A 12,629-nucleotide genomic window follows, 5' to 3' on the forward strand; every position below is an offset into this window, starting at 1 on the left:
GGCCCCGCCCCCAGAGGCCCCGCCCTCCGGAGGCCTTGCAGGGCCAGGAGAGGACGCGGTGCGCGTTAGTGGTTTTTTCCATTTAATCTTCTGCACAATTAGACAAAATAGGATAGTTGGCTTTTTAGATCTGAGCAAAATAAATGATCCAGGCAGCTACGGGAAGCACAGTGTATTTACAATTAGCAAGGTCCCTGCCCCGGGAGCACAGAGGAGACCGGGCGGGGGGGGGGGGGGGCCTGGGGGAGGGGGCCTCGGCACAGCCCCCCGGCAGGCAGATGCTTCTGCCCTGGGGGCGGGGGATGGGGACAGCCTGGCCGTGTGGTTTGGGCCGTTCCTACAGTGACACACAACACAGTAGGCCTGGGGGGGGGGCGTGGACTGGGGGTGAGCGGTCTGAGGATAAGGCCTTGCGGAGGGGAAGGGTGGAAGCAGCCTTCCTTCCCCCGACACTCGGGCCTCTAATCTCCCTGTGCATCTCTTGTCGTGGTGGGTGACCTGTCTGGTGGTCCATCTCCCTCAGGGCTACACCAGGAGCCAATGGCGAAGCTGGAAGGAAACAAGTGTTTGTTGAGAAGGAAGAAGAAGCCGAGTGGACAGCGGGTGGCTTCCTGCTGCGCTCAGAGCCTCCTCCCTTGTGATCTCTCAACCACAGGGGAGCCTGACCAGGGCACTGATGCCCGAGGGCACGAGGCCAAGCGGTTTAACTTTCATAAATATGCCATTTCTTAGGCGTGTCTGTAGCACCAGGGCGGGCACTGGCCGGCGGTGGCCACACGGAGCTTGGGGGTACTAGACACCAGCAGCTAGACTGGGGATCTTCAGGACATGTGCAACTTCGTGGCTGGTTACAGCAGTGAAACCCGGGTGACAGCTGCTGACTCCAGGGCGGCCTAGAAATGTCCCCATCCCCTCTGGGTCCTGACACTTTCCTGGGGTTCAAAGGCCCACCTGGGGGAAGGGTGGTCTGCAGCCCGCTGTCCGAGCGTGACCCAACGAGGGCCAGGAGCACCAGAAAGCGGGTACTGTGGCTACCAGAAAGCACCCTGGTCCTCGATTCCACCGGAGGCCAGCAACTGTGTACACACGTCCTCAAAACAAGGGCTGGCACCCACGTGTGAGAGCTTACACCTGACATCCCAGCTACCCAGGAGGCTGACACTTGGGGGAAATCACTGTTCAAGGGTGGCCCAGGGGAAAGTTCTTGAGATCCCATTTCAACCAGCAAAATGCTGGGGCAGTGGCCCGGGCCTGTCTTCTCATCTGCGCAGAAAGTGTAAATACAGAGGGTCACGGTCCAGGTTAGCCCTGACAAAATGGAGGATCCTAACTGATCAATAACTAAAGCAGGGGCTGGAGGTACACCTCAAGAGGCAGAATCCCTCCCTAGCGAGCACAAGGCCCCGAATTCAAACTTCAGCATTGCCAAACAAATAAGACCAAGAGTTCTCATGGCTTGTTTTTGACACTATGCTACCAGGGATGAAGAAAGGCCATGGGCACTGCCGGTCACAGGAAACTGATCTACTGTCAACTACCTGCCTATCCTCTCATTCTTCCTGTCATCTGTTATCTGAACCTATTGTCCAGCAATGCTTGCATGCTCTTATTCTATCTATCTATCTATCTATCTATCTATCTATCTATCTATCTGCATCTATCTCCCTAATCTATCCATCTACCCATCCATCCACCTATCCATCTATCTATCATCTATCTACTCAAAATGGGTTAGGTTTGTGTTTACTTTGAGGACGGGGAGGGATGATCGGGTGATCTGGTCCTGTCAGCATTTAGTTTTCACATGCAGCATCATGAGGGTTTATTTTGTCATGTAGACAAATGGCCACCTGTAGACCGGCGACCAGAGTGTGCTACACTCCTGGACCCTGAAGCCCAAATGAAAAGGATTCCAAGTGGGGCCCAAGACAAAGACTCCAGAGAGAAAAGCACAGGACAGCCAAAGGCAAGATCGTAAAGTGTATCTGCCAAGTTCTAGAACGGACAAAATTCATAAACACACAGATGCTGCACACAGCGCATTCCAAGATGACACGAGGAAGAGAGCCGTGGCAGCTCCCTCGAGCAAAGCCGTGATGCTGGACACACACCGTCCAGGCAGCACCGTGGAGCTGCGGGCCTGGCTGTCAGAGGCCAGGCTAGCATCTTCAAAACCGAGAGACCTTCAGGGCCAGCTTGAGGCTGGGCTGAGGAAAGGGAGGTAATGAGAACAGGTCAAAGACATCCCAAGTGTGGGACTGCCTCAGATAGTTTTGGAAAAGCCAAAACGTGACCCTAGAAGGAAAGATACCTGTGCCAAAAGCAGAGGAAATGATCAAAGCACACAAGCCCCAGAATGTGGGCCACACACACGCATCACCCCGTGGAGCCAGCCACACAGCTCTAACTCTGGGTTAATAAGGAAACACTGGGCACCTGGGTAACAATAGCACATTAACTGGCCAGGTGGAGCTTCGAGTCCTTGTGAGAGTCAAGTGGGGAAGAGGTAATCAGCTGTATCTCAATGTTGATCAGCACCAAGTGAAAGAGTAACCAGCGTCAAGGATAGCTAGTAAAAGAATCAACGTATGTAAATCCCAAGTGAATACAGAGCAGAAAATGAAGGAAAACACAACATCCTGTGAGCAGAAAAGGAAACGTAAAAATGGGCCAAATGTAAACTAAGAGATATAGCAAAATAAAGCTGCACTGTATCAACAGTCAACAATCAGGGTAAAACTATAGGACCTCATTAGGGTTGTAACGGACATCTCAGTCAAAATCACTGGGCGGCTGGTGGCATGGCTCAAGTAGCAAGTACAGGGCTCTCAGTTCAAATCACACACACACACACACACACCAATTTCTGGCAAATGCAAGATATGCCTGGTGCAGTAAAAGTCACCAGACAAATGGATCTTAAGTAGATCAAGAAGAAAATGATTGGGAACATGAATAGACCTCACTTCTTCCTGCTCCCTGCTGGCTTGATGGACATTGACAGGCTTGACGCTTACCCTCCTGTCTCTCCCCCCTCCCTTCCTCCTCTTCATTCCCCAGCGGTGGGCTGGTCCCTGTGGACCCTCAGTCCACCTTCCCCTCCTGAAGAACCCACCGACTCCCTCTGCCCTCCATTCTCGGCTGCCCACCGGCTGCCCTGTCCTTCAGCGCAGCGTCTTGCCCTGTCCTTCAGCGCAGCGTCCCAGAGTGGTCCGGCTCAGCGGCTCAGACCTGCCGGCGTGACCGGCAGCTGGTTTTCTGCGCTCATCCTCCTGGCTTCCCGGGCCAGGGGAGGGGCTGTGGGGAGAGGATGTGGTTCTCTAGATTGTTCCGAGTTCCTTCGGAGGGCCTCCTGGCACGGGGTACTCACTGTGAACTGGCGCACCTCCCCTCTGTCCACAAGCTGGCGGTCCTTCTCGGGCGTGATGGCATAGGCCAGTTTCTAAGAGAGAGTGAGGCTGTTGGCTTTCACTCCCATGTGCAGGGAGCACTGCATCTGCGAGGCTGCCAGGCAGCAAACCTGTGACCCACCGACCTACGGCAGACCCGGGGCTGAGGAGCTCAGCGTGGCCTAGGACAGACCCGGGGCTGAGGAGCTCAGCGTGGCCTAGGACAGACCCGGGGCTGAGGAGCTCTGCGTGGCCTAGGACAGACCCGGGGCTGAGGAGCTGTGCGTGGCCTAGGACAGACCCGGGGCTGAGGAGCTCAGCGTGGCCTAGGACAGACCCGGGGCTGAGGAGCTCTGCGTGGCCTAGGACAGACCCGGGGCTGAGGAGCTCAGCGTGGCCTAGGACAGACCCGGGGCTGAGGAGCTCAGCGTGGCCTAGAACACTCTGGGGGCTGAGGAGCTCTGCGTGGCCTAGGACAGACCCGGGGCTGAGGAGCTCAGCGTGGCCTAGGACACTCTGGGGGCTGAGGAGCTCAGCGTGGCCTAGGACAGATCCGGGGCTGAGGAGCTCAGCGTGGCCTAGGACAGACCCGGGGCTGAGGAGCTCAGCGTGGCCTAGGACACTCTGGGGGCTGAGGAGCTCTGCGTGGCCTAGGACAGACCCGGGGCTGAGGAGCTCAGCGTGGCCTAGGACACTCTGGGGGCTGAGGAGCTCAGCGTGGCCTAGGACAGACCCGGGGCTGAGGAGCTCAGCGTGGCCTAGAACACTCTGGGGGCTGAGGAGCTCAGCGTGGCCTAGGACACTCTGGGGGCTGAGGAGCTCTGCGTGGCCTAGGACAGACCCGGGGCTGAGGAGCTCAGCGTGGCCTAGGACACTCTGGGGGCTGAGGAGCTCTGCGTGGCCTAGGACAGACCCGGGGCTGAGGAGCTCAGCGTGGCCTAGGACACTCTGGGGGCTGAGGAGCTCTGTGTGGCCTAGGACAGACCCGGGGCTGAGGAGCTCTGCGTGGCCTAGAACACTCTGGGGGCTGAGGAGCTCTGCGTGGCCTAGGACAGACCCGGGGCTGAGGAGCTCAGCGTGGCCTAGGACAGACCCGGGGCTGAGGAGCTCAGCGTGGCCTAGGACACTCTGGGGGCTGAGGAGCTCTGTGTGGCCTAGGACACTCTGGGGGCTGAGGAGCTGTGCGTGGCCTAGGACAGACCCGGGGCTGAGGAGCTCTGTGTGGCCTAGGACACTCTGGGGGCTGAGGAGCTGTGCGTGGCCTAGGACAGACCCGGGGCTGAGGAGCTCAGCGTGGCCTAGGACAGACCCGGGGCTGAGGAGCTCAGCGTGGCCTAGGACAGACCCGGGGCTGAGGAGCTCAGCGTGGCCTAGGACAGACCCGGGGCTGAGGAGCTCAGCGTGGCCTAGAACACTCTGGGGGCTGAGGAGCTCTGCGTGGCCTAGGACAGACCCGGGGCTGAGGAGCTCAGCGTGGCCTAGGACAGACCCGGGGCTGAGGAGCTCAGCGTGGCCTAGGACAGATCCGGGGCTGAGGAGCTCAGCGTGGCCTAGGACAGACCCGGGGCTGAGGAGCTCAGCGTGGCCTAGGACACTCTGGGGGCTGAGGAGCTCTGCGTGGCCTAGGACAGACCCGGGGCTGAGGAGCTCAGCGTGGCCTAGGACACTCTGGGGGCTGAGGAGCTCAGCGTGGCCTAGGACAGACCCGGGGCTGAGGAGCTCAGCGTGGCCTAGAACACTCTGGGGGCTGAGGAGCTCAGCGTGGCCTAGGACACTCTGGGGGCTGAGGAGCTCTGCGTGGCCTAGGACAGACCCGGGGCTGAGGAGCTCAGCGTGGCCTAGGACACTCTGGGGGCTGAGGAGCTCTGCGTGGCCTAGGACAGACCCGGGGCTGAGGAGCTCAGCGTGGCCTAGGACACTCTGGGGGCTGAGGAGCTCTGTGTGGCCTAGGACAGACCCGGGGCTGAGGAGCTCTGCGTGGCCTAGAACACTCTGGGGGCTGAGGAGCTCTGCGTGGCCTAGGACAGACCCGGGGCTGAGGAGCTCTGCGTGGCCTAGGACAGACCCGGGGCTGAGGAGCTCAGCGTGGCCTAGGACACTCTGGGGGCTGAGGAGCTCTGTGTGGCCTAGGACAGACCCGGGGCTGAGGAGCTCAGCGTGGCCTAGGACACTCTGGGGGCTGAGGAGCTCTGTGTGGCCTAGGACACTCTGGGGGCTGAGGAGCTGTGCGTGGCCTAGGACAGACCCGGGGCTGAGGAGCTCTGTGTGGCCTAGGACACTCTGGGGGCTGAGGAGCTGTGCGTGGCCTAGGACAGACCCGGGGCTGAGGAGCTCAGCGTGGCCTAGGACACTCTGGGGGCTGAGGAGCTCTGTGTGGCCTAGGACAGACCCGGGGCTGAGGAGCTCTGCGTGGCCTAGAACACTCTGGGGGCTGAGGAGCTCTGCGTGGCCTAGGACAGACCCGGGGCTGAGGAGCTCAGCGTGGCCTAGGACAGACCCGGGGCTGAGGAGCTCAGCGTGGCCTAGGACAGACCCGGGGCTGAGGAGCTCTGTGTGGCCTAGGACAGACCCGGGGCTGAGGAGCTCAGCGTGGCCTAGGACACTCTGGGGGCTGAGGAGCTCTGTGTGGCCTAGGACACTCTGGGGGCTGAGGAGCTGTGCGTGGCCTAGGACAGACCCGGGGCTGAGGAGCTCTGTGTGGCCTAGGACACTCTGGGGGCTGAGGAGCTGTGCGTGGCCTAGGACAGACCCGGGGCTGAGGAGCTCAGCGTGGCCTAGGACAGACCCGGGGCTGAGGAGCTCTGTGTGGCCTAGGACACTCTGGGGGCTGAGGAGCTCAGCGTGGCCTAGGACACTCTGGGGGCTGAGGAGCTCTGTGTGGCCTAGGACACTCTGGGGGCTGAGGAGCTCAGTGTGGCCTAGGACACTCTGGGGGCTGAGGAGCTCTGTGTGGCCTAGGACACTCTGGGGGCTGAGGAGCTCAGTGTGGCCTAGGACAGACCCGGGGCTGAGGAGCTCAGCGTGGTCTTTGACAAACTCGGGCAGTGTGGGCAGAGCCCGCCCTCCTGTCCACACAGACCCTCAGGACCTGGCTGATCCACGAGGATCACCTCTGGGGCCAGGTTCTGCCCGGAGCCCCCTCCACCTGCGGAGGGGCTCGGGTCACCTTGGTGGCCCTCAGACGGACATTCCCACGTGGGAGGGAATGCAAGGGTTTATGCGCAGTGCAGGGCACGTGGACAGAGGTGGGCACACACAGACAAGGACATAGACATGGACGCCATAAAGCATGGTCAGCTACATTCATAGGCATGTCCCTATGCCCCCACACGCATCAACACGCACGCAGACCCAGGTACACGCAGACGCGCAGGCACGCAGATGAATACACAGACAAACACTCAGGCTCGTGCGTTTGCCTAGAAACACACAGATGGCCCAGGGATGTGTAGGTGCGCGCGCACACACGCACACACACACACACGCACACACACACACGTACCGGGTGCAAACACAGATGCAAACATACACATGGACACGCCTATAGACACACATGGATACACAAACACACAGATGCACAGACACATGAGTGGACCTGCTGGGCACTCACCTCCTTTCTGCAACAATCCACTGGTCCCCTCCCTCCTCCCCTCCCCCTCCATCCCGGTCCCCTCCCTCTCCATCCTGGTCCCCTCCCTCCTCCCCTCCATCTCCATCCGGGTGTCTTTCCTCCTCCCCTCCCTCCTGCCCTCCCTCTCCATCCCGGTCCCCTCCCTCCTCCACTCCCTCTCCAGCCTAGTGTCCTCCCTGCTCCCCTCCCTCCTCCCCTCCTTCTCTGTCCCGGTCATTCCCCTGCTCCCCGGCCTCCTCAGAGCTGAGCCAGGAAAGGACCATCACCCCCGCCTCGTGGGGGCCTCGCGTCAGGGGGCCGCCCCGCACCCACCTCTCGAAAGGAGCCGGGCAGGCTGCAGAGCTTGTAGGTGGCGTAGATGGGCACCATGGCCATGGAGGACGCGGCGATGGCCCACCCCAGCACGTTGGCCCAGTCTGGGAAGATGTAGGATCCATAGTGGGGGGGCCTGAAAGTCACGATGCTGACCACGACCACGAACTGAAAGCAACGGCACAGGGTGAGGGCGCCTGCGGCAGGCGCGGGGCCTGGGGCAGGCATCCAGTCCCAGAGCGGCCTCCCGGCCACGCCGCCCCGGGGGCTGGACTCCGGCCGGCTGCGGGCCGGCTGGGCCCGGCCCTGAGAGAACCGGCGGCCTTCTGAGGCACAGCTGCTGTGTGCCGTGTCCTCCGGACCCCACGCCTGACCCCCACGCTCCCAGCGCCTGCCTCCCCAGCGCTGGCCTGGAAGGCACCCCAGCTGCCCGGTCGCCGCCTCTGAAGGGTGGTTGGGGTCACGGGCCTCGGCCACTGCACCCGGCCTAGGGACTAAATTCTATCTCCATCCTCAGGGCACAGGTGCCTAGAAGGCCTGTCTGGCCACCGGCCTCTCCTCTGACAGACTTGCCACACGAGGGCAGGACTCACTTTGACCTCAGTGGGGTCCACAGCCCCTTGGGGTTGCCTGTGGATTTCCCCCAGAGGCCCCAGGGGGAGGGGAAAGCTGCCCTCGGGAGATGGGCACTTGGCTCCCGAGACCTGCTGATGTCACCTGGATGGCCCTGGCTTCAAGGTGCTGCGATGGGCATAGGGACAGGGGATGACAAGGGGCGAGAGGAGGACCAGGGGCAGGAGCAGGGGCAGGGGCAGGGGCAGGGGCAGGGGCGGGGGCAGAGCCAGAGGCAGGGGCAGGGGCAGGGGCAGGGGATGACAAGGGGCGAGAGGAGGACCAGGGGCAGGAGCAGGGGCAGGGGCAGGGGCAGGAGGAGGGACAGGGACAGGGTCGGGGGCAGAGCCAGAGGCAGGGGCAGGGGCAGGGGATGACAAGGGTCGGGAGGAGGACCAGGGGCAGGAGCAGGGGCAGGGGCAGGAGGAGGGACAGGGGCAGGGGCGGGGGCAGAGCCAGAGGCAGGGGCAGGGGCAGGGGCAGGGGATGACAAGGGTCGGGAGGAGGACCAGGGGCAGGAGCAGGGGCAGGGGCAGGAGGAGGGGCAGGGGCAGGGGTGGGGGCAGAGCCAGGGGCAGGGGCAGGGGCAGGACCACGGGCAGGGGCAGAGCCAGGCGTAGGGCCAGGGCCAGGGGCAGGGGCGGGAGCTATCCGAGGCCCTTACCAGGAGGAAGCAGGGGCTGACCAGCTTCCAGCACAGTCTCCAGTACAGGTTGGGCCTCTGCCCCGTCATCTGCTTGATGTCCTCACTGAACTGCTGCACACCTGTGGGCAGCGGGGTGGGGGAGGGGGCACAGGTGAGCCCGGCTGGGTCCCTGCAGCACTCAACGCACCCCAGGCTCCTCTCGGGCCCGGCCCGCACCGTGGAGGCCTCGCCGGCTTGGGGCCCCTGTGCCGTCAGCCCCGGCGGAGCTCCAGGGCGCCGGGGGCCAGAGCCGCTCTGCGGGCCGGTCCAGCTGCCTGCCCGGCCCCGCTTCCCTTCCTCCCACTCCAACTGGTATTTTTACCCACTGGAAAAAGAAAGTCACAGGCTTGTAACGTAACATTTACCAGTTCAGTGGCTTTGAGGGCATTCGCACTGCTGGGCGACCACCACGCCCACCTCCAGAATGTTCTCATCGCTCCAGACGGGAGCTCTGTCCCCACGCAACACCAGCTCCCAGGCCTGGCCCCAGACCTGGCCTCTAGCCCACCCTGTGGACGCGGCTCTCCCCGGGACCTGGTGTGGCTCCGTGCAGGCTGACTGTCCTCGGTTAGCAAATGTCCTTGAGCGCCGTCCCGGTGGAGCCCAATCCCTTTCCCTTTCGAAGACTGAGTGATACTCCGTGGCTGCACAAAGCCATTTTATTTTTTATGGAAAGGTATTTGCAGAAACATAATAAATGGTGTCTTCTCCTCACTGGCGAGTACCAGCCGAGCACTTGGCAAGCGTTTCTTTCAGGGGTATGATCTGACTCTCGGGAACTGGACAGAAGCTCTTCGCGTGACTCTCCTCCAGCTCCAGCTGGCCCCCCACTCTTGTGAGCACAGTGCTGGCCCAGCTCTGGGCGACCTCTGCGGGCTCCACGGTCCCATCAGAAAGAAGGCTCCACTCAGAGCCCCCTTCCCACCCCATCCCATCGTCAGAACCCAGGTGTGGGGAGATGGACTGGGGGGGAGGGGGAGAGACGCTCCCCGAGGCCCCGCGCCCCTCCATCGCCAGCTGCAAAGCCCAGGGCCATCAGTGGCGATAGGCTGGCAGGTGCGGATTGACAGTCCCCCGGTTCTGAGTTACGGTCCCGAGCCGGGATGTGCGGATGTGGGGTCCTGGTGGGTAGAGTCTCTGAAGGACTGACAGGCGCAGCTCTACACAGAACGGAGCTGAAATCACGAGGCCCTCACCTGCACGAGCTCCTGGGGGCACCCCTTCTGCCAGCAGCGAGGAGCCCACCACCCCCAAAAAGTCCTACTCTGTCACCCGACCAAGATGGCCACATGGCACAGCCGATCTGCATCGCATAGACCGCACTACGGCTTCTAGGCAGCGGGCCTGGCAGGACATGCTTCTTTCAGGCACCCCTGAGATGCACACGAACCCCAACGTGAGCCTCTGTGCCTGGAATGCCTCTCTCTAGGGCAGCTTTGTAAGAAGGCCAGAGGCAGCCCGCTGGTTCCCGCCTGCCTTACCATAGAACCAGGCCACCCCAATGGCCTCGATGAGGACACCGAAGAGAATGGACGTGCCAGCTGCAAAGTGGTCCAACAGCGTGAATACGTAGATGCCCCCCTGGAAGAGAGGGGGCAGCTGAGCCTGGAACCCAGCAGGGTTCCAGGAGGGAGGCTGAACCCAGTACCCGCTGTGGGGGGGAGGGTGAACCCAATACCCGCTGTGGAGGGGGTGGGGGAACCCAGTACCCGCTGTGGGGGGCAGGGGGAACCCAGTACCCGCTGTGGGAGGGAGGGTGAACCCAATACCCGCTGTGGAGGGGGTGGGGGAACCCAATACCCGCTGTGGAGGGGGTGGGGGAACCCAGTACCCGCTGTGGGGGGGGAGGGGAAACCCAGTATCTGCTGGGGGGGAGGGGGAACCCAGTACCCTAAGTGGAGGGGGTGGAGGGGGAGCCCGGGACCCAGCTGTAGAGGGGGAGGGGGAGCCCGGGACCCAGCTGTAGAGGGGGAGGGGGAGCCCGGGACCCAGCTGTCGAGGCTCCCACAGAAGTGCCTTTCCTTAGAGCTAATTCACCCTGCAGGCGTATTCTACTCACTCCCTGCGAAACCAGTCTGAGTCCTTCAGTTCCAGTCGGACAATGTCTATCACAAGTGACAGAAACGTTTCCTCTCCTTTCCTCCCCCTGGCTCCAGATGTACACAGGCAGCGGCAGCAGGGCCAGCGTGGCAAGGCCTGCCCCAGCAGCACTGCGCCCATCCCCAGGAGGCAGCTTCAGCGAAGGACCCTGACCACATGGCCCAGCCCTGAGGGAAACGAGACATGAGCGGGGAACAGTACGTACATTGGTGACACAGAGGAGGGACAGCAGGAAGGTGGCAAGAACAATGCCCAGTGTGAAGATCTCGCGATGCCGGTGCAGCAGCTGGAACTCATCAATGAGCCCGGTGATCACCGACTCCATGCCGCCCATCTGAGGAGCGAGCACAGGGTTCCCCTAGCAACGTGGCCCTCAGGGAGTGGCCCCGGAGGACCACCACAGCCACCACAATCAGGGAGGTCCTGGAGGAACACCACGGTCACCGTGATCAGGGAGGTCATGGAGGACCACCACGATCACCGTGATCAGGGAGGTCATGGAGGACCACCACGATCATGGTAATGGTGATTACTACATGGCTATGACGGTACCAAGGCACAGTTCTGCCAGGCTGCCCCAAGCACCAAAGGGCGTAGCCAGCTGGTCGTTGTGATGCGGCCTCACCCCCACACCCTGGACGCCACCCAGGCCGCCTTGGAGCCAGTGTGTGCCCTGTGCCCTGTGCCCTTCAAGCACTGCGCCGGGAGGCTGCTCCAGCTGGAGGGACCAGGGGCTGCGACCACACAGGGTGGAGCGAAGCTGGGGACCATGCACTGGATGATGTCTGTGGCAACAGAGACTCCCGGCTTAAGCTTTCTGGAAAGCCGGTCTTGAGCTCCATCGGGGTGGGCAAATGGCAGCCCAGGCCCCGCCTGTGCTGTACCCTGGGGCTCAGAGTGTGGGGAGAGAAGGCACCTGAGCCAGGCAGCAGCCCGGTGACAGCAGTGTTACACATGAGGAGGCGGACACGGGGCAGTCCACGCAGAGTAGGGGGTCGTTGGAGGGCCTGGGCAGGCCCCATGAGGGCGGCGTCGGCCAGGAGCAGGCCGACGCCGAGTGTTGCTGCCTGCCGGCCCCGTGGGGCAGCACAGGCCGGACTCACGTACCGCGCTGTCGATGCCCAGAGTGAGCAGCATTATGAAGAAGACCACGGCCCAGGCGGAGGACAGCGGGAGCGTGGCGATGGCCTCGGGGTAGATGATGAAGATCAAGCCGGGCCCTGCGATCAGAACCGTCAGCGGTCACGGGGCCTCTGCCCTGCCCCAGGCTGCCAGCTGCCCACTGCCCCCAGGGGCCAGGCTGACCAGAGATCTCCACCCCACCCATTTTCCCAGGAGTCTTCCTTCCTGTGGGCCCAGGACTCTAGAAAACCCATCACTGGGCGCCAGTCACCCCCAGCCGGGCAGCCTGCCTCCCAACTCGCTGGGTCCCCATCAGGCCGAGGGGGGCTGGGGAGAGCAGAGACCAATGGGAAACGGAGGCCCGAAGAAGAGGCCCAGGCCTGTGGTTACTGGATGACAGCTTCCAGTTGTGTCCAGTCCTATCTCACACTCACACACACACACACACATCACCGAACACGCATGCACACACCAATGTGAGCATGCTTACGTATGTACACCCATGCACACACATACCCATGGGCACACACGTGCGTGCGCACGTCAAGCACATCCTCGTGAACAAATCAATGCACACACATTCGACTATCTGAGGGCCTGGGTTTTAAGTGCAGCGACACAGAGCGGGCGTGCCCTGCCGTCCACCCGCCGGGCGTGCGGGCGTCACGCCCCTCCCGCCCTCTGGTGCTGGACAGCCCATTCTCCCGGGGCCCACGGTGCAGGGGCCCGGACGACAGGAACCCTTCCAAAGCCCGCACGGAGGTGAGCGCTTCTCTAG

The 12,629-nt window shown here is 62.3% G+C and overlaps 1 protein-coding gene across 1 annotated transcript in view; it reads right to left on the reverse strand.

The window, feature by feature from the left end:
- Nucleotides 1–412: 412 nt before the first annotated feature.
- Nucleotides 413–12,629, reverse strand: part of Slc6a3 (solute carrier family 6 member 3) — a 46,975-nt gene continuing 34,758 nt past the window's right edge. The window contains exons 9-15 of the mRNA XM_048368307.1: nt 11,837–11,949; nt 10,935–11,063; nt 10,111–10,210; nt 8,609–8,709; nt 7,333–7,500; nt 3,371–3,442; nt 413–549 (exon numbers count right to left, since the gene is read on the reverse strand). Of these exons, the coding sequence (XP_048224264.1) occupies nt 526–549; nt 3,371–3,442; nt 7,333–7,500; nt 8,609–8,709; nt 10,111–10,210; nt 10,935–11,063; nt 11,837–11,949 (707 nt within the window). The 3' untranslated portion in view covers nt 413–525. The remainder of the gene's footprint in view (nt 550–3,370; nt 3,443–7,332; nt 7,501–8,608; nt 8,710–10,110; nt 10,211–10,934; nt 11,064–11,836; nt 11,950–12,629) is intronic.

The sequence above is a fragment of the Perognathus longimembris genome, chromosome 19 (assembly GCF_023159225.1).
Source record: "Perognathus longimembris pacificus isolate PPM17 chromosome 19, ASM2315922v1, whole genome shotgun sequence".
NCBI classification, from domain to species: Eukaryota; Metazoa; Chordata; class Mammalia; order Rodentia; family Heteromyidae; genus Perognathus; species Perognathus longimembris.